Source organism: Coregonus lavaretus (genome assembly GCF_964263955.1).
Source record: "Coregonus lavaretus genome assembly, chromosome: 37".
NCBI lineage: Eukaryota > Metazoa > Chordata > Actinopteri > Salmoniformes > Salmonidae > Coregonus > Coregonus lavaretus.
This window is the reverse complement of record NC_140024.1, coordinates 30,121,943-30,146,923: the sequence shown is the minus strand read 5'-3', so window position 1 is coordinate 30,146,923 and position 24,981 is coordinate 30,121,943. Positions and strand designations below refer to the sequence as shown.

The following is a 24,981-nucleotide window of genomic DNA, read 5'->3' as shown; positions in this document are numbered from 1 at the left end:
TTCAACCAACACCTCACCCTCCCCCTTTTCAACCAACACCTCACCCCCCCTTTTCAATCAACATCTCACCCCCCCTTTATAACCAACACCTCACCCCCCCTTTTCAATCAACATCTCACCCCCCCTTTTCAACCAACACCTCACCCCCCCCCCCCCTTTTCAACCAACACCTCACCCCCCCTTTTCAATCAACATCTCACCCCCCCTTTTCAACCAACATCTCACCCCCCCTTTTCAACCAACATCTCCCCCTCCCCCTTTTCAACCAACACCTCACCCTCCCCCTTTTCAACCAACACCTCACCCCCCCTTTTCAATCAACATCTCCCCCTCCCCCTTTTCAACCAACATCTCACCACCCCCTTTTCAACCAACACCTCACCCCCCCTTTTCAACCAACATCTCCCCCTCCCCCTTTATAACCAACACCTCACCCCCCCTTTCCCTCTTCTCTATCTCATAGGAAGCGGGCGGCCTCCAAGTTGTCCAACAGCTCCCACAAGTACAAGGGCAACTCCAAGGACCTGAAGCCTCCAGACCTATGGATCCACCACGAGCGGCTGGAGCTCAAGCCCATTGACAAGTCCCCTGAGCCCAACCCGGTGATGACTGACACCCCCATCCCCCGCACCTCGCAGGACATCAACACCGTGGACCCCAGCCTGGACAACAGCCTGCTGCAGAGACGGAATTCCTACCGAGGTCAGATTGATGTAGTCAGTTTGGGGATTGGTTTGTCTGTGTTTTGAAGAGGCAATGTCTTTGTCGTTGTCATGCTAAACATTTCCTGCTTTTCATACATTTAACATTTCATACATTGGTTAGTGGTGATCCTTCCCTCTAAACACAAACACAGCCTCACGACTGTTGAGTCACAGATTTCTCTCAGGAGCCAGATTACCGAACCCTTCGATTTTTCCTGTCAATCCAAGCACAATTAGATATATTTTCAAACGTTCTTCGTTCAGAGTCACTAGCAATAGTGATCAAGGCAAAACTCTGACTTGCAGGCCACGAATCAGAAGACAGCATGTCTGCACTGGCAGGGCGCCGTGGGATGCGGCCTAAAATGATGATGCCCTTCGATACGCAGCCCCCCCAGCGTAAGTGTGTGTGTGTGTGTGTGTGTGTGTGTGTGTGCGCGCACGCCGTGTGAATGAATATGTGTGTGGGTTCTGTGCTCTCACTGGTCAATAGAAATACTATTTACCACTCAGACTATCGTACCGGGCAGCTCAAAGGAATATCATCTTCTGGTTTCTTCCTCCCATGATGATGCACTACAGTCAATAGAATGGGAGCACTACAGTCAATAGAATGGGAGCACTACAGTCAATAGAATGGGAGCACTACAGTCAATAGAATGGGAGCACTACAGTCAATAGAATGGGAGCACTACAGTCAATAGAATGGGAGCACTACAGTCAATAGAATGGGAGCACTACAGTCAATAGAATGGGAGCACTACAGTCAATAGAATGGGAGCACTACAGTCAATAGAATGGGAGCACTACAGTCAATAGAATGGGAGCACTACAGTCAATAGAATGGGAGCACTACAGTCAATAGAATGGGAGCACTACAGTCAATAGAATGGGAGCACTACAGTCAATAGAATGGGAGCACTACAGTCAATAGAATGGGAGCACTACAGTCAATAGAATGGGAGCACTACAGTCAATAGAATGGGAGCACTACAGTCAATAGAATGGGAGCACTACAGTCAATAGAATGGGAGCACTACAGTCAATAGAATGGGAGCACTACAGTCAATAGAATGGGAGCACTACAGTCAATACAGTCAACACGTTATTCTATAGGATCTGTTTCTATGTTTTAGCCTTCATCTCATTTCATTCATGGCTACCAAATTACGCTGCCAATTCAAAAGTACACCAGACCCACTCTGTGGAGGTGTTGTATATGTGTGTATGGTTAAATAGTACTGCTTCATGGTGTCACTATGAACCTGGCCTCTCCATGGTGTGTGTGCTTGCACGAGTGCAAGCATGTGTGTGTATTTGAACAGCACTGCTTCCACACCCCTTCGTCAGCGCGGCTGGTTAAATGTTGTGTTGTCTCTGTGTGTGTGTGTGTGTGTTCATTCACAGCCGTGATTAGCGCTCATCCCATCCATTCCCTTGATAACCATCACCACCATTATCACACGGGCAGCCTGGCATCCCCGACACGCAGCTACCTCCATCACCACCAGGGCAGTGCCCACCTGCGCCCGCATACCTGCGCCACCCCCATCTCCCATCTAGACAGGGTGGACTCCACAGGTGAGAGACCACTGCCACCTGCAGGACAGCGGAGGGGTTACATGCGGGCAGCTCGTCGTTCTCTGTCTGTCTTTCTGTCCTGATTCTGAGGAAGAACACAGGAGCGTTATCTTTCATGTCCATCCTCTTATCTGTGGGTCCACTGTGGGGCTGTCACATCTTATCTGTGGGTCAACTGTGGGGCTGTCACATCCTCTTATCTGTGGGTCCACTGTGGGGCGGTCTCATCCTCTTATCTGTGGGTCCACTGTGGAGCTGTCACATCCTCTTATCTGTGGGTCCACTGTGGGGCGGTCTCATCCTCTTATCTGTGGGTCCACTGTGGGGCGGTCTCATCCTCTTATCTGTGGGTCCACTGTGGGGCTGTCACAGCCTCTTATCTGTGGGTCCACTGTGGGGCTGTCACATCCTCTTATCTGTGGGTCCACTGTGGGGCTGTCACATCCTCTTATCTGTGGGTCCACTGTGGGGCGGTCTCATCCTCTTATCTGTGGGTCCACTGTGGGGCTGTCACATCCTCTTATCTGTGGGTCCACTGTGGGGCTGTCACATCCTCTTATCTGTGGGTCCACTGTGGGGCTGTCACATCCTCTTATCTGTGGGTCCACTGTGGGGCGGTCTCATCCTCTTATCTGTGGGTCCACTGTGGGGGCTGTCACATCCTCTTATCAGTGGGTCCACTGTGGGGGCTGTCACATCTTATCTGTGGGTCCACTGTGGGGGCTGTCACATCTTATCTGTGGGTCCACTGTGGGGCTGTCACATCCTCTTATCTGTGGGTCCACTGTGGGGCTGTCACATCCTCTTATCTGTGGGTCCACTGTGGGGGCTGTCACATCCTCTTATCAGTGGGTCCACTGTGGGGGCTGTCACATCTTATCTGTGGGTCCACTGTGGGGCTGTCACATTCCATTGTTCTCGTGGCCTCGTCCACTACTCACTCACCCATACTCAGTGTGTGACTTGCCTAGTTAAATAAAGGTAAAACTAATAACATGTAATGTATAATACATGAAACCAGTCATGACACCTTTGAGGGTTGCAGAATCAAACAACCTTGATAACACATTTATTACACACCAGTGTTCCATATTTTTCACTAAACTCCATCACGCTTCATCATAACATTGATATTAACATCTCTTTCTCAAAAGCCTTATTTATGGACACTACAACGCTAGAACCCAGGCTATACACATACTGTTTCATACACAATATCCACTGACCTGTCCCCCCCACACTCCTTTTTGTGACTGCAGAGTCGGTGAGGAACACCCCAAGCGCAGAGCCCCTCCCGCCCCAGGCCCAGCCCCCCTGCTCAGCAGAGCACCAGCACCCTCATCCGGACCCCGAGGGCAGCTACCACGGCTCCACGGCCAACGACGATGAGCCCAGCGCCAGCGGCAGCTACTGCAGCGCCGGCCAGCCCCCCACCGCCCATGTGCGCCCCACGCACCCCCTCAAGAGCTTTGCCGTGCCCGCCGGCCCCGCGGCCAACTTCGAGTCGCCTGCCCTGCCCAGCACGCCACTGCTTACTCAGACTGGTGAGGAGCGCGCACACACACACACACACACACACACACACACACACACACAATGCACATCATGTACTGTACACACACACACACAATGCACATCATGTACTGTACACACACACACACACACACAATGCACATCATGTACTGTACACACACACACACAATATACACTGCTCAAAAAAATTAAGGGAACACTAAAATAACACATCCTAGATCTGAATGAATGAAATAATCTTATTAAATACTTTTTTCTTTACATAGTTGTACTGACAACAAAATCACACAAAAATTATCAATGGAAATCAAATTTATCAACCCATGGAGGTCTGGATTTAGAGTCACACTCAAAATTAAAGTGGAAAACCACACTACAGGCTGATCCAACTTTGATGTAATGTCCTTAAAACAAGACAAAATGAGGCTCAGTAGTGTGTGTGGCCTCCATGTGCCTGTATGACCTCCCTACAACGCCTGGGCATGCTCCTGATGAGGTGGTGGATGGTCTCCTGAGGGATCTCCTCCCAGACCTGGACTAAAGCATCCGCCAACTCCTGGACAGTCTGTGGTGCAACGTGGCGTTGGTGGATGGAGCGAGACATGATGTCCCAGATGTGCTCAATTGGATTCAGGTCTGGGGAACGGGCGGGCCAGTCCATAGCATCAATGCCTTCCTCTTGCAGGAACTGCTGACACACTCCAGCCACATGAGGTCTAGCACTGTCTTGCATTAGGAGGAACCCAGGGCCAACCGCACCAGCATATGGTCTCACAAGGGGTCTGAGGATCTCATCTCGGTACCTAATGGCAGTCAGGCTACCTCTGGTGAGCACATGGAGGGCTGTGCGGCCCCCAAAAGAAATGCCACCCCACACCATGACTGACCCACCGCCAAACCAGTCATGCTGGAGGATGTTGCAGGCAGCAGAACGTTCTCCACGGCGTCTCCAGACTCTGTCACGTCTGTCACATGTGCTCAGTGTGATCCTGCTTTCATCTGTGAAGAGCACAGGGCGCCAGTGGCGAATTTGCCAATCTTGGTGTTCTCTGGCAAATGCCAAACGTCCTGCACGGTGTTGGGCTGTAAGCACAACCCCCACCTGTGGACGTTGGGCCCTCATACCACCCTCATGGAGTCTGTTTCTGACCATTTGAGCAGACACATTCACATTTGTGGCCTGCTGGAGGTCATTTTGCAGGGCTCTGGCAGTGCTCCTCCTTGCACAAAGGCGGAGGTAGCAGTCCTGCTTCTGGGTTGTTGCCCTCCTACGGCCTCCTCCACGTCTCCTGATGTACTGGCCTGTCTCCTGGTAGCGCCTCCATGCTCTGGACACTACGCTGACAGACACAGCAAACCTTCTTGCCACAGCTCGCATTGATGTGCCATCCTGGATGAGCTGCACTACCTGAGCCACTTGTGTGGGTTGTAGACTCAGTCTCATGCTACCACTAGAGTGAAAGCACCGCCAGCATTCAAAAGTGACCAAAACATCAGCCAGGAAGCTTAGGAACTGAGAAGTGGTCTGTGGTCACCACCTGCAGAACCACTCCTTTATTGGGGGTGTCTTGCTAATTGCCTATAATTTCCACCTGTTGTCTATTCCATTTGCACAACAGCATGTGAAATGTATTGTCAATCAGTGTTGCTTCCTAAGTGGACAGTTTGATTTCACAGAAGTGTGATTGACTTGGAGTTACATTGTGTTGTTTAAGTGTTCCCTTTATTTTTTTGAGCAGTGTACATCATGTACTGTACACACACACAATGTACATAATGTACTGTACACACACACACACACACACACACACACACACAATGCACATCATGTACTGTACACACACAATGCACATAATGTACTGTACACACACACACACCATGCACATCATGTACTGTACACACACAATGCACATCATGTACTGTACACACACACACACAATGCACATCATGTACTGTACACACATACACACACACACAAACACACAATGCTCATCATGTACTGTACACACATACACACATACACAATGCACATAATGTACTGTACACACACACACACACACACACACACACACACACACACACACACACACACACACACACACACACACACACACACACACACACACACACACACACACACACAATGCACATCATGCATAAGGCGTTGGGCCACCAAGAGCAGCCAGAACAGAAATTCAATAATTTGGTGTTTCGTTGATGGTGGTGGAAACGCTATGTCAGGCACCGCTCCAGAATCTCCCGTAAGTGTTGGTTTGGGTTGAGATCTGGTGACTGAGACACACACACACCCTATGCTCCTTTGAGACCCCTGTTTCAAAGACATCTCTTCTTCCATCCATGGTAGCCAGAATAATGGCCAACTGGACGTTTTTAGACATGACCCTAAGCATGATGGGTAGTTAATTGCTAAATTAACTCAGGAACCACACCTGTGTAGAAGCACCTGCTTTCAATATACTGTGTACTTTGTATCCCTCATTTACTCACGTGTTTCCTTTATTTGGGCAGTTACCTGTACATGTGCTTTACACTCCCAAACTGCAGATTAAGATCCTCTGTTGGTAGAGCTTCTAGAGAAAGGAGAACATTATAGAAGATGATAAGTAGTGATTCCCTCTAACTGTCTCTCTCTGTCTCTCTGTCTCTCTGTCTCTGTGTCTGTCTCTCTGTCTCTCTCTGTCTCTGTGTCTGTCTCTCTGTCTCTGTGTCTGTCTCTGTGTCTCTCTCTCTGTCTCTGTGTCTGTCTCTGTGTCTGTCTCTCTGTATCTCTGTCTCTGTGTCTGTCTCTCTCTGTCTCTGTGTCTGTCTCTCTCTGTCTCTGTGTCTGTCTCTCTGTCTCTGTGTCTGTCTCTCTCTGTCTCTGTGTCTGTCTCTCTCTGTCTCTGTGTCTGTCTCTCTGTCTCTGTGTCTGTTTCTGCGTCTCTCTCTGTCTCTGTCTGTCTGTCTCTGTCTCTCGGTCTCTGTCTCTGTCTCTGTCTCTCTCTGTCTCTGTCTCTCTCTGTCTTTTTCTGTCTGTCTCTGTCTCTCTCTCTCTGTCTCTCTCTCTGTCGCTCTGTCTCTCTGTTTCTGTCTCTCTGTCTCTGTCTCTGTCTCTCTCTCTGTCTCTGTCTCTCTCTGTCTCTCTGTCTCTCTCTCTCTCTCTCTCTCTCTCTCGCTCTCTCTCTCTCTGTGTCTGTCTGTCTGTCAGGGCCCCAGCTCCACTCAGTAAAGACAGCCTCCATCGGCACACTGGGCAGGATGCGCCCCCCCATGCCAGTCACTGTGCCCAGTGCCCCAGACGTGCCCGAGACCAGCAAGATGCTGGAGGATGTAGACAACGTGAGTACTGCTCCCCCTCAGGTCTTAGTGTAGAAAGGCTACAACATGCCAATGTCTGGTTATGACCGTTAAATCAGCTGGCATATCATGTAATGTTGGTTGTTATTGTAGTTTGTACATACTTTAAATACGTACCAGGAAGGACACATTAATTACTATGTCATTTTGGGGTAAAAACCTGGTCAGAGATCAATCAAGCCCATTGAACTAGTGAATACATTCCAAGAGCATGTCATGTTTCTTTTTGGACACATTTGGACACAATCCTAAATGACATGGACATTGATTTTAATCACATTTCTGTCTCCTTTCTCTCTGTTATTCTTTGCAACTTGCTGCCTCCCTCACTGTTTTATGGTGTTATCGTTGGCCGCTTGTGATCATTGATATTATTGCATCCAATTTCTAATAATTCCTCTAAACCCATTGGAATGGTTTTGCACATGCATCGATGTCTTGCCCCCTTTCAATGCCTTAACATAATGGTTGGCTGTTGATGCTGCTTTATTTGTCTTTGATTTCGCTTCATGCTGCAGTCCCATTGACCCATTCCTCACACCCACCCACCCCACCTACCCTATCTTTTGTAAACCTCATTACTCCCACCCCCTCCAAAAACAAACTGACCCTTTCCTTCCCTCTCCTTCCCTTCCCCAGGTCCTTGCCTCCCTCCCCTCCTGCTCCTCCCTTGCCCCCCGCAGTAACCCTGTTCCTTTCCCTCAGAGCTACGAGCCTGATGAGTTGACAGAGGAGATGGCCCACCTAGAGGACCTGATGAAGGACCTGAACGCCATAACCACAGCCTGAGAACCACGCGCCCACTCACCACGCTGCTCACACACACATACAGGCAGAAACACAAACACACACACACACAAACAAATCCAGGTAGTGACACACACACAGACAGGCAGGAACACACACACAGCCAGCCCTCAGCAAACTGGGAGCCCGATGCCCGGATACAACATGGATACCATCCATGGATCCAACACACCCCCTCAAGAAAAAAGAAAAAAAATCAAAACTGAAACTTTTGGCTTACCTTGCTCAGTCTCAGGAAGGAGATGGCCATTTAAAAAACGAGACAGTTCACCTTTTTATGAAGAAACATTCTCAGAGACGATATCGAACATTGGTCGCTTTCAACCAGAAGATTGTGAATTTTCGCAGCAAAAAAACTTTAATGAATCAGAAGGTTGTTCTCATACTTTGTTTGCCGGGGAGACCGCGCCTATGGTTGCCGGGGAGACCGCGCCTATGGTTGCCGGGGAGACCGCTCCGACAGACATCATATTGCGATTCCAAGTCAAGAGGAAGAGTCAAATATGGCGGTATTTCAAGTTGGTGCTCATGGAGCACAATCTAAACACAGTGTTTAATTAGTGTCACTTATTTGTGCATTTTTGTATATCTATTGGCCTGTTTCAGTGAAGTGAACATTGGACAACAGCCCCCTATTTCCATAAAAGCGGTCATTTTATAGCTATCATTTTGATCCAATGATGTCTGTTTTCCCTACTCTGTGTTATATATTGTGCCAAGTATTTTATTATTTTCTAATATGTCATGTATTATTTTTTTATATACATATCCGTATAGATATGTACATATGTTTTTAAAAACGGCCTCATTCTTTTCCCCCAGCCCATCATTTCATTTTATTTTATTTGGGAGGAGAGTGACAAAATAGACTCTCAAACACTCACTTTTCATATCTTATGGGGAGATGCCTTGCGTGTTATTAAATTACATTTGAATGGATTCTTGCATTCTCTGGCATTGTGTTGCCCCTTTGTACATTGAAATGTTCCGTCTTTTTTTGTTTATGGGAGCTCCGTTTCTAGAAGCCTTACGAAACATGTCCGTACGTTTACATTCGAGATGACTGTGCCCTCTGTTGACGTTCTCCAGTTACACTGTGACCCCTCTGACACGCAGTCACCACTCTCAGGCCAGGCTGGCCTTGGAGTGCCAGGTAGTAGGGCTTGTTAGCTGGTGACCCTTCAGAACCATCTGTGGGACATGAACCCTCCAGAGGCTGCTGGACTCGGGGTGCCTCACCCCACAATCACACATCCTACCCAGTCAGTCGTTTCAATGGAATGGCAATATATCAAATGAAAGTGCTATGAAATGGATGCCTTGTTTCCAAGAGCCAATATTTGGTTGAAGAGGTCTGTTTTTTGCTCTCTATCTCTCTCTCTCTCTCTGTCATGTGGAAAAACAGGTTTTTCAATCAAGGATGTGTTTACTGTTATCTGAGGTATCTGAAAGAAACACTGCATCATCGCTCTTTTTAAATGCTACTTGCAACGATGTCGGCCTATTGAATGGGACTCCCAGATTCAGATTTCTTTTTTTTCTTTTTTTTTTATACATGTAGTTTGTTTTGTATGAAGAAAAATAAACTTGTTCTGTACACAATTCCAATGTAAAAAGGAAAAAAAATTAAAATATGTTCATGTAAGAAGCTAGTTTTTCATCTGCCCTCTTACCCAAAGAAATGTGTCATTGCAATCCTAGTTACATGCTCTACTTTTGTGAATACCATGTTTCTCATAATGTACATCGTCATGAATGTCAAAATAACTGTAAGAGATTTTACTTATGGATACAAAAGGAACATGTAAAAACAAAAACAAAAAAGTGGAACGGAGGGAAAGAAAGACAGGACGTTGGGAATAACCTATTAAGACAGGACGTTGGGAATAACCTATTAAGACAGGACGTTGGGAATAACCTATTAAGACAGGACGTTGGGAATAACCTATTAAGACAGGACGTTGGGAATAACCTATTAAGACAGGACGTTGGGAATAACCTATTAAGACAGGACGTTGGGGATAACCTATTAAGACAGGACGTTGGGGATAACCTATTAAGACAGGACGTTGGGGATAACCTATTAAGACAGGACGTTGGGGATAACCTATTAAGACAGGACGTTGGGAATAACCTATTAAGACAGGACGTTGGGAATAACCTATTAAGACAGGACGTTGGGAATAACCTATTAAGACAGGACGTTGGGGATAACCTATTAAGACAGGACGTTGGGAATAACCTATTAAGACAGGACGTTGGGAATAACCTATCAAGTTGTAGACAGTCAAGCCTGTATTGCACTTTTTCACAATTTTCTGAAAAAAATAAACTTTTCTTCCATATCTTGTGTTTTAAATATAAAAGCTATGTTTATGTAACGTAGTGTCCTAGGTTAGCAGCAGGCAGCTGGTCTTGTTTTAATGTTAATTTGCTTCTGAGATAAGAAATTGAGCGGCAGGTTTTACTGTGCTGCTGATGAGGAATTATGTTGCTTGTTTCTGTACAGAGATCTCTTTGCTTTCTGTAGAATATTCTGTGGCTTTTTAAAAAAAGAAATCAAAATGTTTGACAAAAAAAAACGTTATTTTTTATTTTTATTGGTGCTCTTATACATTGTGTATACAACTATTATGAATACTAACAAAGTTGAAGTTTCTACCTGTCTGTTTTGTCATGTATGTCGTATTTTCTTGTGTGTGGGGGCGTCAATCGATTTCTCCTTAAAACTTTAATGGGTTACTTACTGCCTGCCCTTCAGATAATGCTCTGATCCAAACCAACCTATGTACACAGCCTGGTCTCATAGACTAGGCGTAACATAGTAAATATAAATCCGGGAAACTCAAATTAGTATGATATGTTATGTTTGATATGGTTACATAAGACCGATGGTTACCTAAGGCAAAAATGAAAGTAGGGTGGTTGGTCGGGGTGGATGGATGGGCGTTATAAGGCAAACGTCTAGGATGTACGTACAGAATAATACAAAATGCTCTGAGACCAGGTTGATGTACACATCATGCCGTACTTATTCTCTATACTACTCACTGTAGCTCTGCTTTATACCGGTAACCAGTCATTGACCTGTTGGCACAGGCAACACTTTCACATACTGAGAGTAAACCATATATAGGCTGTGGTATGATTGTCAATGGAACGAGGTGACCTGAGGAGACGTTGACATTGCCACTTTGATCAAAGAGCCGCTAGACGTGTTCCCTTAGCCTGGTCCTAGATCTGAAAATACGCTTAGCAGCTTCATTGCAGCCATTGTCAAGCCAAACCAAATACAGAAATCCAAATAAACTAGTCAAGCCAACAAGATAAGGCTAATGCCTTTTAAATTAGCCAAGCCAGTGGAAATACCTGAGATGCATGCAGGTAAGAAGATGTGCATGTTTATGGGGCTGAAGAACAGTATCAGAACTAACCAGTGAATATCTGCAGTAAATCCAGATCTATGTGAAGCTCAGTGTTAATGGGGAGGAGAGTGAAGGACGACTGTCAGGACTGAAGATACTCAAGGTAAAGAGAGAGCGAAAGGACAAAGCTCTTGCGTCTATATAAGGAGGGGGGGCAGGGGATGTTGTTGTTGATTGAGTGAGGTCAATTCTGGTGACTTTTTTTAAAAGGACATTCTACTCAAATGAATGAGAATTAAATAGTTGTCTTCCTTTGAAACTCATCTGAAAATCGAGGACAGTTAAATTTGATCTCTATAATAACCTCAAATGATTTGGCTAGCATATCGTTACTGTATTTTACCTATCAATTATTAAATCTATTAATAGGGTTGGCCACAAATGCGTAGAATGTGGCAAATCCTTCATCAGCAAGGCAAACCTGGTCAGTCATCAGGACTCACACAGGGAAGAAACCATACAGATGTTCAGTGTGCAGCAAATGCTTTTCTAACGCAAGCTATTTGAATCTTCATCATATAATAAATTGGTGTAAACAATGTTGCAAATCCTTCAGTCAGAGGTCAAACCTTGTTAAGCATGTGAAGACTTACACAGGTGAGAAATCACATCAATGCGAATAATGTGGCAAATCATTGAGGCGAGGCCAAACTGGATCCAAATCTGTAATTTTCAATGGTTTCTCAATGGAAGTCATACGTTGACGGTCAGCAGAGATGACGCGTCCATAACCATACAATTTCCATCCATTTCCACGTACAAAAATGTCCGAGTATAACTTTTGACGGGGCGACGGATACGTAACAATCCGTTTAGCCAATTAGAAAAGAGCAGGCGTTTTACGTCACACACTCCACACGGAACAAAAATAATCCGTTTGAATTTGGTGTCCTTTCTCCACGGATCAGTCTGGCTTTGACCTTATAGTCAGAGCGGACACCTGGTCAAGCATGACATTTCACACAGGGGAGAAATCATTTTGCTGCAATGAATGTGGTTCATGCTACACCAGAAATTCAAGTCTTACAAGCATATTGTGCTTTACGTGTGGAAAATGGTTTATCAGCCACTAAAATGCCATCAGTCAATTCACTGAAGAGAAACTATTTTGTTGTCATGACTGTGGCAATCTTCCAAAACAAGGGGAACCTTGACAAAAATATATTGCTGTCGTAAATGTGGTAAATGCTTTAGACAACAGTACACTGATGGGCATATCAACAGACACATGGAAGAAAGAATACAGAGAATGGATTTACTCTGATTAAAAACCATACAAATAAAAAAAAAAGTGGCAAATGTGGTCGGTCCTCTGTACCTCAATTGGTAGAGCATGGCGCTTGTAACGCCAGGGTAGTGGGTTCGATTCCTGGGACCACCCATACGTAAAAATGTATGCGCACATGACTGTAAGTCGCTTTGGATAAAAGCGTCTGCTAAATGGCATATTAATTAATATTATTAATTAATATTAATTATATTAAAATGTTTCTACAAAGGGAGTCTGGTTAGGCTCACTCAGTTAATGTCTGATTAAAGGTTTTTTCTCTTACACTGTAGGGCTACATTTGAACTTTTATCTGTTTTCAAAGGACACATTTGTGTCATCAATAAGAATCATTGTTCAGTAAATAAGTCTTGATTTAAAAAATTTATAATTGAATGATAATTTTGGAGCTATTCCCTTTGTTTTATCAAACTGTTAATTTGGCAAGACTCTAGAGAACAGAGGGCGTTTCTCCTAACAAATACCTGTAGAGGATCACTTTCACAGCCCAATTTTCTTATTGCTCTGTCAGAATGCTTTTTAAATGCATGCTTCTTTGATTCCTTCCTCCTTCCATTGGTGAAAGCTGTAAGGACCATTGCTTTCACCTGTCCAAATTAGTGGTTAATTCAAGAAGGTAGAGGTGCATTTTTTAACTCTTAATATATGACCCAGCCAGCCACTTTAACCCATGCCTAACCTAACACTTGGAGCCACATGGTCATTAAAAACCTCACGTATAACACAGAATGACGGTTGAAATAGAGCCAGATATTGCAGCAGAATACAGCTTGAGATCTCATCCTCAAATTCTACCGGATCGAGTATCACCACAGAGGTAAAAGGAGGGGAATCTGAACGTTGCCAATAGAAATGAATGATATATAATTAACTCCCTATAGTATTCTATGTATATCATACATTATATATAGGCTGTATATTTTCTACAATGTGCTTCATTATATTGCTATTTCCAGAACCATTTACAGTTGGTCACACAGTACTGTAGAAAGAGTACAGGTCTGTGATGTTCCTAAATGCGTTGCAGTTTAATCACCAGCAGGTGTCACTCCAGACAGTACTTTGCACTTGTCAACTTCCGCTTACAGACGTAGCTAGCGATCATCACATCACATACATGGCGGCTAGCTCACCGCGGAATCCCCCTCCTTTCCCTGGAGCAGAGAACCAAGACCCACTTTCCGAAATGGCAGATGGAGACAGTGATGAAGGGGAGGATGCATTCGTTGGCAATGTAAGAACTAGACATATATCAGATTATACTAGCTACAGCTTGTCCTGACTGAAGCCGGATTTGTACACCATTCCATAGCATGCTAATGTTAGCCCCGTACACTACAGAACTGAGCTTAGCCAACCAGCTAGCTAGGCTCAACTTTTCCAGTCTCCAGTCTGGTACAATCCATTAGATAGCTAACGTTAACTCCTTTTGTTTTTTGAATGGAAGCTGCACTCACTCAACCTCTTAACTTGTTGAGCGCTGGTCTGCAGCCTATATATATGTATATACCTGTGTGAAGCTAGCCACAATAGTGGAATTTGCGGTTTGCTTTCAAAATAAAAGTGCCCCATTGAAAGTTATTCAAATGGATACAAATAGTGGAATTATGCTATATTTGACTAACTAGATAATGCTAAACAATGTAGGAATGTGCTTATATACATTCAACAAAATACAATTTCAAAAAAATATCAGTTGAAATCGCACTGTGGATGTATTAGACTAGAATTGCATTGGGGGCATACTTATATTTCACTGTACAGTCTTGACTAAACATCAGACTGGAAACAGAATGTTACCATGGTTATTAGATGGCTAATCAGTCTGAAAGAAGTCGCTGTAAAAAAAGACGCAATTCTCTACAAGCCAGAATGTTGAGTAAAATGATATGAGGTTACTTTACCGGTTGTCTGTGCAGAACCTCCCGACGCAGCAAAAAGACAAGTAAACAATACTTTACTGTAGACATTTGATCTCCACAACTTTTTGCGACGCCGGTAAGTTCTGTCACTTGTATTTTCCATCTCCTGAGCATTTCACGTGGTGCACAATATGTAAACAATAGCCGAATATAATCGAACATTGTCGACTAAAGCACGTTCCGTCCCAGTCAGTTGGGACAATATTTGTGTAAACTCTTCACAGTTGTGTTCTGTGAGTGTCCCTGAGTAGGCTGATACCACATTTCATGGGTGCAACATCCATAGGTTAGGCTGTACAGTGCATATAAGTATGCCCCAAATGAAATTCTAAAGTCTTATACATCCACAGTGCGATTTCAACTGATTTGTACTGCTTTGGGTCAAATTAACTAATTATTGTCTTGAAATTATATAACATTCCGATCTTGTTTAGCATTAACTAGTCCAAATATGGCATCATTCCACTATTTGTACTAGCTAGTTAAAAAAAAAAAAAAATTATGCACGCATGACTAAGTCGCTTTGGATAAAAGCGTCTGCTAAATGGCTTATTATTATTATTATTATTATTATGATTATTATTATATATAGCCTCATTCTTGATATTTACATTTTTTTTTTTTTTTTTTACTTTAGTTTATTTAGTAAATATTTTCTTAACTCTATTTTCTTAACTGCATTGTTGGTTAAGGGATTGTAAGTAAGCACCTGTAAGGTCGACACCTGTTATATACGGCGCATGTGACAAATAAAACTATTTGTATCCGTTTGAATCTCTTTCAATGGGGGACTTTTATTTTGAACGCGAACTGCAAATGCCAGTATTGTTGCTGATCCTTATTGTGGCTAGCTTCACACCGCTGTAGCTAACCTAGGTGGCTAATTCTGTTATGATTTTAGCCCATCTGAGCAATGGTTGCCATCACTCTTGTCCAGGACCTGGGCAGCTGATAACGTAACTAGTTAGCTAGTTAAATCTGTTATATTTTCACAACTTCACTGAACGTTGGCTAGCTAGTTCTACTAATATCTATATATCTAACTTCAGTTGGACACACTTTTGTTTCCACTCAAATAAAGAAAGGAAAAGATGCAACATTTTCTTCAAATCCCATAGTGGACAATAGTCCACACTTGAGCAGTTACCCCCACCTTCATTTTGGACAAACCGTAGTTTGACAGTAATGGACTTGTGGCTATGTAGGCCCATGTAATACACACCATTAATACATCATTGTAATACAGCAATGTAATACATAATTAAAGGGACAATTCACAATTTTTCAAATTCATAATCTCCAACACCAGCTGGAGGTGAATATGAAGTGTAAAAAATGATAATAATTGCCCTTTAAAACTAACTGTCACAATCAACTGACCTGGCCCCTTTTCACTGATATCTCAAGTCCACCCCATCCAAATATTGTGGTTTTGGCTTCTCCTTGTATGCGAAAGGTTTAAACAGCTGCACTAAAAAAGTGACCTGACTAAGTACCCTCAGTTTGAATTCCTCTATACCTTATTGTGTTTCTAACTGCTGTACTAATTTTCTTCTTTCTTGGTTTTTAATTACCCTTCAGAGCAACCCTGTTGCAGAGTCCTTTCATCCGGACGCAGCCAAAGGTGAAGAACCAGCCGATGTCTTCAGTGAAAAAGAAACCAGCACCACTGTCAACAGTTCCATCACAACCTCCAACCCCAAGTCCAACGGTGCCCATTCAGACGATGAGAATGATCTATTTGCAGGCATGTTATCATTTTTACCTTTATTATTACCCATACTGGACTGAAGAGCTGAATTGGTTCATCTCCCAGTGACGTCCTTGCTTATGTTGCATGTTGCCCGTCCCCTCAGAGGCCTCGGTGGAGCTGTCCATGGAGAACCCCAGCGCCACAGCCAAGCCCTCCGGAGCTGAATCCACCCGGTCACTTACACCAAGCACATCAGCAACACAACCCAAGTCTATAGAGCAGGTAGGCTACAGCAGGACATGCCCAACACATTCCACCACAGTTGAGTTTGATGTAATATGTTGTTGTCTGCTGCTTGTTGCTTCGGAGGGCCATTATGCCATACCGTAATTATTATCAGCCCTCGAAAGACAGATATAGGGAATATTTTCTGTTTGTTTGTTTTTTCACCTTTAGTTAACCAGGTAAGCCAGTTGAGAACAAGTTCTCATTTACAACTGCGACCTGGCCAAGATAAAGCAAAGCAGTGCGACAAAAACAACACAGAGTTACATATGGGGTAAACAAAACATAAAGTCAAAAATACAACAGAAAATATATATACAGTGTGTGCGAATGTAGTAAGTTACGGAGGTAAGGCAATAAATAGGCCATATAAATACATACAAATACTGGTGACCTTATGAGACTAGCAAAACCCCAAACATTTTCATCATCATCATTTCATTATGCAGCGTTAGCAAAAGAGAAAGAATAATTACAGTCTTGTTGTTCATTTCCACCAATTCAGTTGGAAGAGGAAGAGGGCAAGGACAACTTTGACATGGATGTTGCTGTCACCAATCCAGAGAAAATTGGTAAGGGATATTTTTACGTTTTCTTACTGTCTTTAAACTAATGTTTAGCTACCATTTTAGAAGCATTGGAAATGTGTATTCTGGTTGAATCCAATGGAGCCATGATGTAATTATCTTATCTTCCTCTCAATTGAGTTTAGTTTTGAAAGGAGGAAGCCAAGATGGCGTCGCTGTGAGAGGGAGCGTTTTTTCGCTTGTCCAAGCAACTTTGAGGGTTAGGTGGTTAACGGTCTAATATTGGCTACCAATGTAGCAAGAAACTAACTAGAACTTGTTTTAGCTACATATGGCAAGTTTAGAGTTATTTTTTGTCACGTTGAATGGGAATAACACGACAGAAAGACAACAGAAGACGGAATATCAAAGCCTCACAGAAGACGGCAGGCATGCTAGCTAGCTACGGCGAGAGCCAGAGTAGCATGGATATGCAAGATGCCACGAGCTCAAGCAAGAGAAAGAACAAGACGGACCAGGACGAGATCCTCGCGACCTCTTTACCTCAGTTTAGTTTTTAAATGTTGTTCAATATTGGTCCTGGAAGGCTGTAGCCAGGATATGCTAGTTTTTTTCTTATTTTAGTTTGTGTGTCAATTTCCAGTCTCGGATTTCATATTTGAAACTAAACTGTGTCTCAACCTCTGTAACATGACAATTTGATCTTCCCTTTTAGGAGATGGCATGAATGCTTACATGGCCTACAAAGTGTCTACTCGGGTATGTAACTTCTGCAGTAGCAAAATCGGGACTTTTTAAACAGCTAGTTCTGGTCATGTACGTAGTAGCACTCCCAAACCATTTGTACTGTACTTTTCACTGTGACCATGAACAATTTGAAGGAATTACTCTGTGCTTGTGTTGTGTAGGTCTACTTCTGTCAGTGTCCTCTATGAAATCAGAACTTGTGCTTTTGTCTTTCGCAAACTGATACTAATCTTCACTAATTACACCCCCCACCCCCCAGACTACATTACCCATGTTCAGGAACAGGACATTCTCGGTGTGGAGGAGGTTCAGTGATTTCCTTGGGCTATATGAGAAGCTGTCGGTGAAGCACTCCCTAAACGGCTGTATCATCCCTCCACCACCAGAGAAGAGCGTTGTGGGTAAGGAACTACTTTTGTCAGTTCACGTCTGCCCGCCAGTTTCAAAAACAAAACCACTGGTTGCAGTCAGAGTATACAAACCCAGTAGATTTCACAGGTGCAGGGTACTGAACACGGCACATGAAAGACACTAGTAACACCATGGCTTCACTCCATAGGGATGACCAAAGTGAAGGTGGGAAAGGAGGACTCTTCCTCTGCTGACTTTGTGGAGAGGAGGAGAGCGGCTCTGGAGAGGTAGGACCTGAAGCAGCACCTTTTACCATTGTTGTACTCTGGAGAGGTAGGACCTGAAGCAGCACCTTTTACCATTGTTGTACTCTGGAGAGGTAGGACCTGAAGCAGCACCTTTTACCATTGTTGTACTCTGGAGAGGTAGGACCTGAAGCTGCACCTTTTACCATTGCTGTACTCTGGAGAGGTAGGACCTGAAGCAGCACCTTTTACCATTGTTGTACTCTGGAGAGGTAGGACCTGAAGCAGCACCTTTTACCATTGTTGTACTCTGGAGAGGTAGGACCTGAAGCTGCAGCTTTTACCATTGTTGTACTCTGGAGAGGTAGGACCTGAAGCAGCACCTTTTACCATTGTTGTACTCTGGAGAGGTAGGACCTGAAGCAGCACCTTTTACCATTGTTGTACTCTGGAGAGGTAGGACCTGAAGCTGCACTTTTTACCATTGCTGTACTCTGGAGAGGTAGGACCTGAAGCTGCACTTTTTACCATTGTTGTACTCTGGAGAGGTAGGACCTGAAGCAGCACCTTTTACCATTGTTGTACTCTGGAGAGGTAGGACCTGAAGCTGCACCCTTTACCATTGTTGTACTCTGGAGAGGTAGGACCTGAAGCAGCACTTTTTACCATTGTTGTACTCAGACTTCGCATGTACAGTTCTGTGAAGTATCAAGTTCAGACTGTGTTTTATATTAGCCTGTTGATATTTGTTATATTCTTTTGCTAAGAATATGGCAAAAGTCCACATGCAATGCATTCACAATACATTTCTCAACGATGTATTGCTGTATCTTCATTGATATGGCAGGCATTGCATTGTTTCCTACCTGTAATCTAGCCCATTTATATTTGCGGGATTTTATAGGTACCTCCAGAGAGTAGTGTCTCACCCGTCCCTGTTACAAGACCCTGATGTCAGAGAGTTCCTGGAAAGAGACGAGGTAGGTGACTCTTCAGTCATTAGCTGTCAATACTGTTCTCTCACAAGGTACTGGAATCATGCATTCATTTGTTCACTGTGTGTGTCTGCGTGTGTGTGTCTGCGTGTGTGTGTGTCTGCGTGTGTGTGTGTGTCAGCTGCCTAGGGCGGTGGGTACACATGCACTGAGTGGAGCTGGCTTCCTGAAGATGATCAACAGGGCGTCTGATGCTGTCAATAAGATGACCATCAAGATCAACGACTCAGACACTGTAAGACAATCACTGTTGTGGTTGATTTACTCAAATGACAAAAATGAAATTATAGCAGTAAAGTAAATTATCTAAATTAATGTTTGACCTTGTGCCTTTTTTTTCCTGTAAAATGTGAGCTTTCTCTTTACTGTCTGCTAAACGAGATGCGTATGCTTCTGTAAAGCTTTGGGTAGATAAGTCCCCTTTGTCATTCAAATAGTTTTAATTGATGTTGATTGGTTGCCTGATCGTTCCTCCCACGTTGCTTTGTGTTCCAGTGGTTTGACGACAAACTGCAGGAGGTGGAGAGCGAGGAGCTGCAGCTGAGGAAACTCCACACGGTGGTGGACTCCCTGGTCAACCACAGGAAGGGTGAGTTTCACAGGAAAAAAGGGAAACGTCTGCTTCCAAACCCTTTGGGTAAGATTGGATCTTTAAAGCAGACGTTCCCTTTTTCCTTTGTGACCCTGGTATATCTGTTGTGTTTGGTCAGAGCTCTGCGGGAACACGGCGGTGTTCGCCAAGAGCATGGCCATGCTGGGCACCTCGGAGGACAACACAGCTCTGTCCCGGGCCCTCTCCCAACTGGCCGAGGTGGAGGACAAGATGGAGACACTACACCAGGAGCAGGCGGCCAGCGACTTCTTCATCTTGGCCGAGCTGCTGGCCGACTACATCCGCATACTAGGGGCCGTCAGGGTACGGAAACTTCATTCTACATCCGCCTACTAGGGGCCGTCAGGGTATGGAAACTTCATTCTGCATCCGCATACTAGGGGCCGTCAGGGTACGGAAACTTCATTCTGCATCCGCATACTAGGGGCCGTCAGGGTACGGAAACTTCATTCTGCATCCGCATACTAGGGGCCGTCAGGGTACGGAAACTTCATTCTGCATCCGCATACTAGGGGCCGTCAGGGTACGGAAACTTCATTCTACATCCGCCTACTAGGGGCCGTCAGGGTATGGAAACTTAATTCTGCATCCGCATACTAGGGGCCGTCAGGGTACGGAAACTTCATTCTACATCCGCATACTAGGGTCCGTCAGGGTACGGAAAATTCATTCTACATCCGCATACTAGGGTCCGTCAGGGTACGGAAAATTCATTCTACATCTGCATACTAGGGTCCGTCAGGGTACGGAAACTTCATTCTACATCCGCATACTAGGGGCCGTCAGGGTAAGGAAACTTCATTCTACATCCGCATACTAGGGGCCGTCAGGGTACGGAAACTTCATTCTACATCCGCATACTAGGGGCCGTCAGGGTACGGAAACTTCATTCTACATCCGCATACTAGGGGCCGTCAGGGTACGGAAACTTCATTCTACATCCGCATACTAGGGTCCGTCAGGGTACGGAAAATTCATTCTACATCCGCATACTAGGGTCCGTCAGGGTACGGAAACTTCATTCTACATCCGCATACTAGGGGCCGTCAGGGTACGGAAACTTCATTCTACATCCGCATACTAGGGGCCGTCAGGGTACGGAAACTTCATTCTACATCCGCATACTAGGGGCCGTCAGGGTACGGAAACTTCATTCTGCATCCGCCTACTAGGGGCCGTCAGGGTACGGAAACTTCATTCTACATCCGCATACTAGGGGCCGTCAGGGTACGGAAACTTCATTCTACATCCGCATACTAGGGGCCGTCAGGGTACGGAAACTTCATTCTACATCCGCATACTAGGGGCCGTCAGGGTACGGAAACTTCATTCTACATCCGCATACTAGGGTCCGTCAGGGTACGGAAAATTCATTCTACATCCGCATACTAGGGGCCGTCAGGGTACGGAAAATTCATTCTACATCCGCATACTAGGGGCCGTCAGGGTACGGAAAATTCATTCTACATCCGCATACTAGGGTCCGTCAGGGTACGGAAACTTCATTCTACATCCGCATACTAGGAGCCGTCAGGGTACGGAAACTTCATTCTACATCCGCATACTAGGGGCCGTCAGGGTACGGAAACTTCATTCTACATCCGCATACTAGGGGCCGTCAGGGTACGGAAACTTCATTCTACATCCGCATACTAGGGGCCGTCAGGGTACGGAAACTTCATTCTACATCCGCATACTAGGGGCCGTCAGGGTACGGAAACTTCATTCTACATCCGCATACTAGGGGCCGTCAGGGTACGGAAACTTCATTCTGCATCCGCCTACTAGGGGCCGTCAGGGTACGGAAACTTCATTCTACATCCGCATACTAGGGGCCGTCAGGGTACGGAAACTTCACTCTATGGCCTGAATTCTAAATAGAAAACTACGACTACATTGATTGGATGAGTAAATCCTAATAGATATCAATGGAAGATTAGTAAAAAAATTAAACACTAGCTTTGGTGCTAAATTGGGTAGCTACTAGCTAGAATCGGAGTGCCCTCGATGTGAAATTTGATGTGGTGCTAATTTTGGCCCAAACTCTAATTTGGGCATTCTCGTTGTGTTTTCCACAGGGCTGTTTTGAGCAGCGCATGAAAACGTGGCAGCGTTGGCAGGAGGCTCAGAGCACCCTGCAGAAGAAGAGGGAGGCCGAAGCAAAGCTACTGTGGGCCAACAAGCCAGACAAACTACAACAGGCCAAAGAGGAGATCACTGAGGTACAGAAGCCAGCACTGTGGTAATGCATACTTAAAGGGAGGTGGTATTGCTTTGAGTTCTATTTCCACCTAAAACTCTCCTTATTCCCCTCTTGTCTTTCAGTGGGAGGGTAAAGTCACTCAGTACGAGCGGGATTTTGACAGGATGTCTGTAACCGTTCGCAAGGAATTCCTCAGGTTTGAGGTAAGGCTCGTCCTTTTCATTTGAGCAACATTGTGCTGCTGTATTCAGGATACAGGATAGTTTTGAGTGAGAAAATCTGCGTGACAGTTATTTTCTCCCCCTCATCTAACAGAAAGAGAAGTCCAAGGACTTCAAAAGCCAGATAGTGAAATATCTGGAGTCTCTTCTACAGTCTCAACAGCGGGTAATCTTTACTATTTTTTTATTTAATATGTGCGTTTTCGTGTAACTGTTTGCTTGAAATGTTGGCCTTTATACTCCAAATATTGATGTGCTCTCTTTTCACTTTTCTTCCTCTTGGATCTAGCTCGTAAAGTTCTGGGAAGCATTCCTGCCTGAAGCAAAGGCGATAGCATGATGAGGACGTTAGGAAGAGACCGTCTGCCTTTTTTGAACACTTTACCTCCTGACTATGTACCCAGAAGACAATGCCACTACAGCTCATCCATATTATTTTAGCATTAGTGATTTATTTTCCAGCTCTTCAGTATGCTCTACATCGGCACAATGTATTGATTCAACAGAGATGAATTTGACAGTATAGCTTTTCTATCGAAATATGTCAGTGGTGTGAGTGGGATATTTTTACTCTGTGTTCTTGGGCCACCCTTGCTCAGATAGGAAGAGTATGACTTTCCAATCCTAAACTGTTAACATTTTGAGGTACTTCCCTAGATTAGTAGTGTTTGTTTACAGTAGAGGGCAGTTCATAACTGTTTACTAAAGCTCATGAAATAACTTTTGGATCCACAAAAACGCATAGGGGAATGTAGCAAATTGTGTGTGTCGTGTGAAATACCACTTTGACTAGAGAGCTCATTCAAATTGATAGTATTAGTCCGTCTAATGGTCCTTAATTTGTACATTTCCAGACCTACAGTGACTGCACAAAATAATGGAAGCACGGAATGTATGTTTATGTTGACCCATCAGATGAGTGTGCCTGCCTGCGTGTTTGCGCGTGTGCTCCATTGTTTGATCATCAGTTGATATACATCTGTAACCTCAAATAATTATGTTCAACAACAGTCTTTCTGAACTGACCATCAGTATGTTGTTCTCTGAAATGCTATTTTTAAAACATCTGTGTTCGAACATGTAGCCTCATGAAATGTGTCATGTTCAGTGTTGGAAAAAGTACTCAATTGTCATACTTGAGTTAAAGTAAAGATACCTTAATAAAAAATGACTGAAGTAAAAGTCACCCAGTAAAATACTACTTGAGTAAAAGTCCAAAAGTATCTGATTTTAAATGTACTTAAGTACAGTGGTGGAAAAAGTACAAAATGTTCATACTTGAGTAAAAGTACAAAGTAAAAGTCAATGCTATACATAAAATTCCTTATATTAAGCGAACCAAACGGCACGATTTTCTTATTTTTTATTTATTTACAGACAGACGGTGGCACAATCCAAAACTCAGACATAATTTACAAACACAGTATTTGTGTTTAATGAGTCCGCCTGATCAGAGGCAGTAGGGATGACAATGCGTGATATTGATAGGTGCGTGAATTGGACTATAATTCTCTCCTGCCTCAGCGTTAAAAATGTAACGAGTACTTTTGGGTGTCAGGGAAAATGTATGGGAGTAAAAAGTACATATCTTTAGGAATGTCGTGGAGTAAAAGTAGTCAAAAATATAAATAATAAAGTAATGTACAGATACCCCAAAAAACTACTTAAGAGTAGTACTTTCAAGTATTTTTACTTAAGTACTTTATACCACTGGTCATGTTTCCTCACAATTTTGATAAAGTAGCAGCAGTGCTTGACTTGGACTGAAATAGGTGTCAGTACTCATTTTGGGTGCTGGTACTGTTTAGGTGCAAGAACTCCGCAGTACCTTTGAACTAATATTCTATATAAGGTGCAGGAACTCAAGCAGTAGAAAATTAGGGTGCCGGTATTCAGTTGGGGTTATACACAAGTCCAGCACTGACTAGCAGTGTGTATTGATGATGAAAGCATAGTGGTAACAAGTGTTGACTCCTTTAATTTTCTTACCCAACATTTATATGAGTGTCTGTTATTTTTCCTCAAGATGTGCTTTATTTTTGTAACCACTTGCATTTAGATAAGATATTCCTGAAAGTGCTATAGATGGGAGTAATAAAGATGATTGATTGAACTTGGTTTAATGTTTGAGGCTGGGGTTTTTTGTCCATAAAATTACATTAGTATCCAAGAATGTAGGACAGGGAATATCATATGGAGGTTATTTGGTGCATGGTTTCAATCATATTCCATCCCCATAATATACATTTTAAATTACTGATCTTGTATCAGTGGAGTAGGTACGAGTGTTGCATTGTTGAAACCATTGAGTTACATAATTTGAAGTCATATACTCAAATAATTATTCACCATTATTAAAAATATATATATTTTTTACTTGGGTCAAAAAAAATAAGTATCGAACCCTGTGCAACCTGGAAGTGTTGACGCAAGCGGGTGTGCTGTTCATAGCTCAATGGTGCGGTTGCCTGTACTTCCGGAGAA

At 44.0% G+C, this 24,981-nt stretch overlaps 2 protein-coding genes across 2 annotated transcripts in view; both read left to right on the top strand.

The window, feature by feature from the left end:
• The window catches only part of LOC311111420 (neogenin-like), a gene marked incomplete at its 5' end in the record, with an annotated part of 43,833 nt that extends 33,184 nt beyond the window's left edge, over window positions 1-10,649 (top strand). The window contains 6 exons of the mRNA XM_084154135.1: window positions 464-702; window positions 1,011-1,103; window positions 2,112-2,285; window positions 3,545-3,829; window positions 7,027-7,157; window positions 7,815-10,649. Of these exons, the coding sequence (XP_084010261.1) occupies window positions 464-702; window positions 1,011-1,103; window positions 2,112-2,285; window positions 3,545-3,829; window positions 7,027-7,157; window positions 7,815-7,964 (1,072 nt within the window). The 3' untranslated portion in view covers window positions 7,965-10,649. The remainder of the gene's footprint in view (window positions 1-463; window positions 703-1,010; window positions 1,104-2,111; window positions 2,286-3,544; window positions 3,830-7,026; window positions 7,158-7,814) is intronic.
• Window positions 10,650-13,801: 3,152 nt separating this feature from the next.
• Window positions 13,802-24,615, top strand: LOC311111859 (sorting nexin-1-like). The gene is made up of 15 exons (XM_084154765.1): window positions 13,802-13,929; window positions 16,199-16,364; window positions 16,474-16,592; window positions 17,101-17,167; window positions 17,838-17,881; window positions 18,129-18,270; window positions 18,429-18,507; window positions 19,370-19,445; window positions 19,582-19,695; window positions 19,956-20,049; window positions 20,171-20,376; window positions 22,152-22,295; window positions 22,399-22,479; window positions 22,592-22,663; window positions 22,787-24,615. Exons 1-15 carry the CDS (start codon window positions 13,813-13,815, stop codon window positions 22,835-22,837), a joined length of 1,572 nt encoding a protein of 523 aa, XP_084010891.1. The 5' UTR covers window positions 13,802-13,812; the 3' UTR covers window positions 22,838-24,615.
• Window positions 24,616-24,981: the final 366 nt, after the last annotated feature.

Coding starts and splice junctions, on each gene's coding strand:
- LOC311111859 (XM_084154765.1), top strand. CDS start 13,813: ATGGCGGCTAGCTCACCGCGGAATCCCCCTCCTTTCCCTGGAGCAGAG. Junction 18,271..18,428: donor ACCAGAGAAGAGCGTTGTGG/GTAAGGAACTAC, acceptor TTCACTCCATAG/GGATGACCAAAGTGAAGGTG. Junction 18,508..19,369: donor AGGAGAGCGGCTCTGGAGAG/GTAGGACCTGAA, acceptor GGGATTTTATAG/GTACCTCCAGAGAGTAGTGT.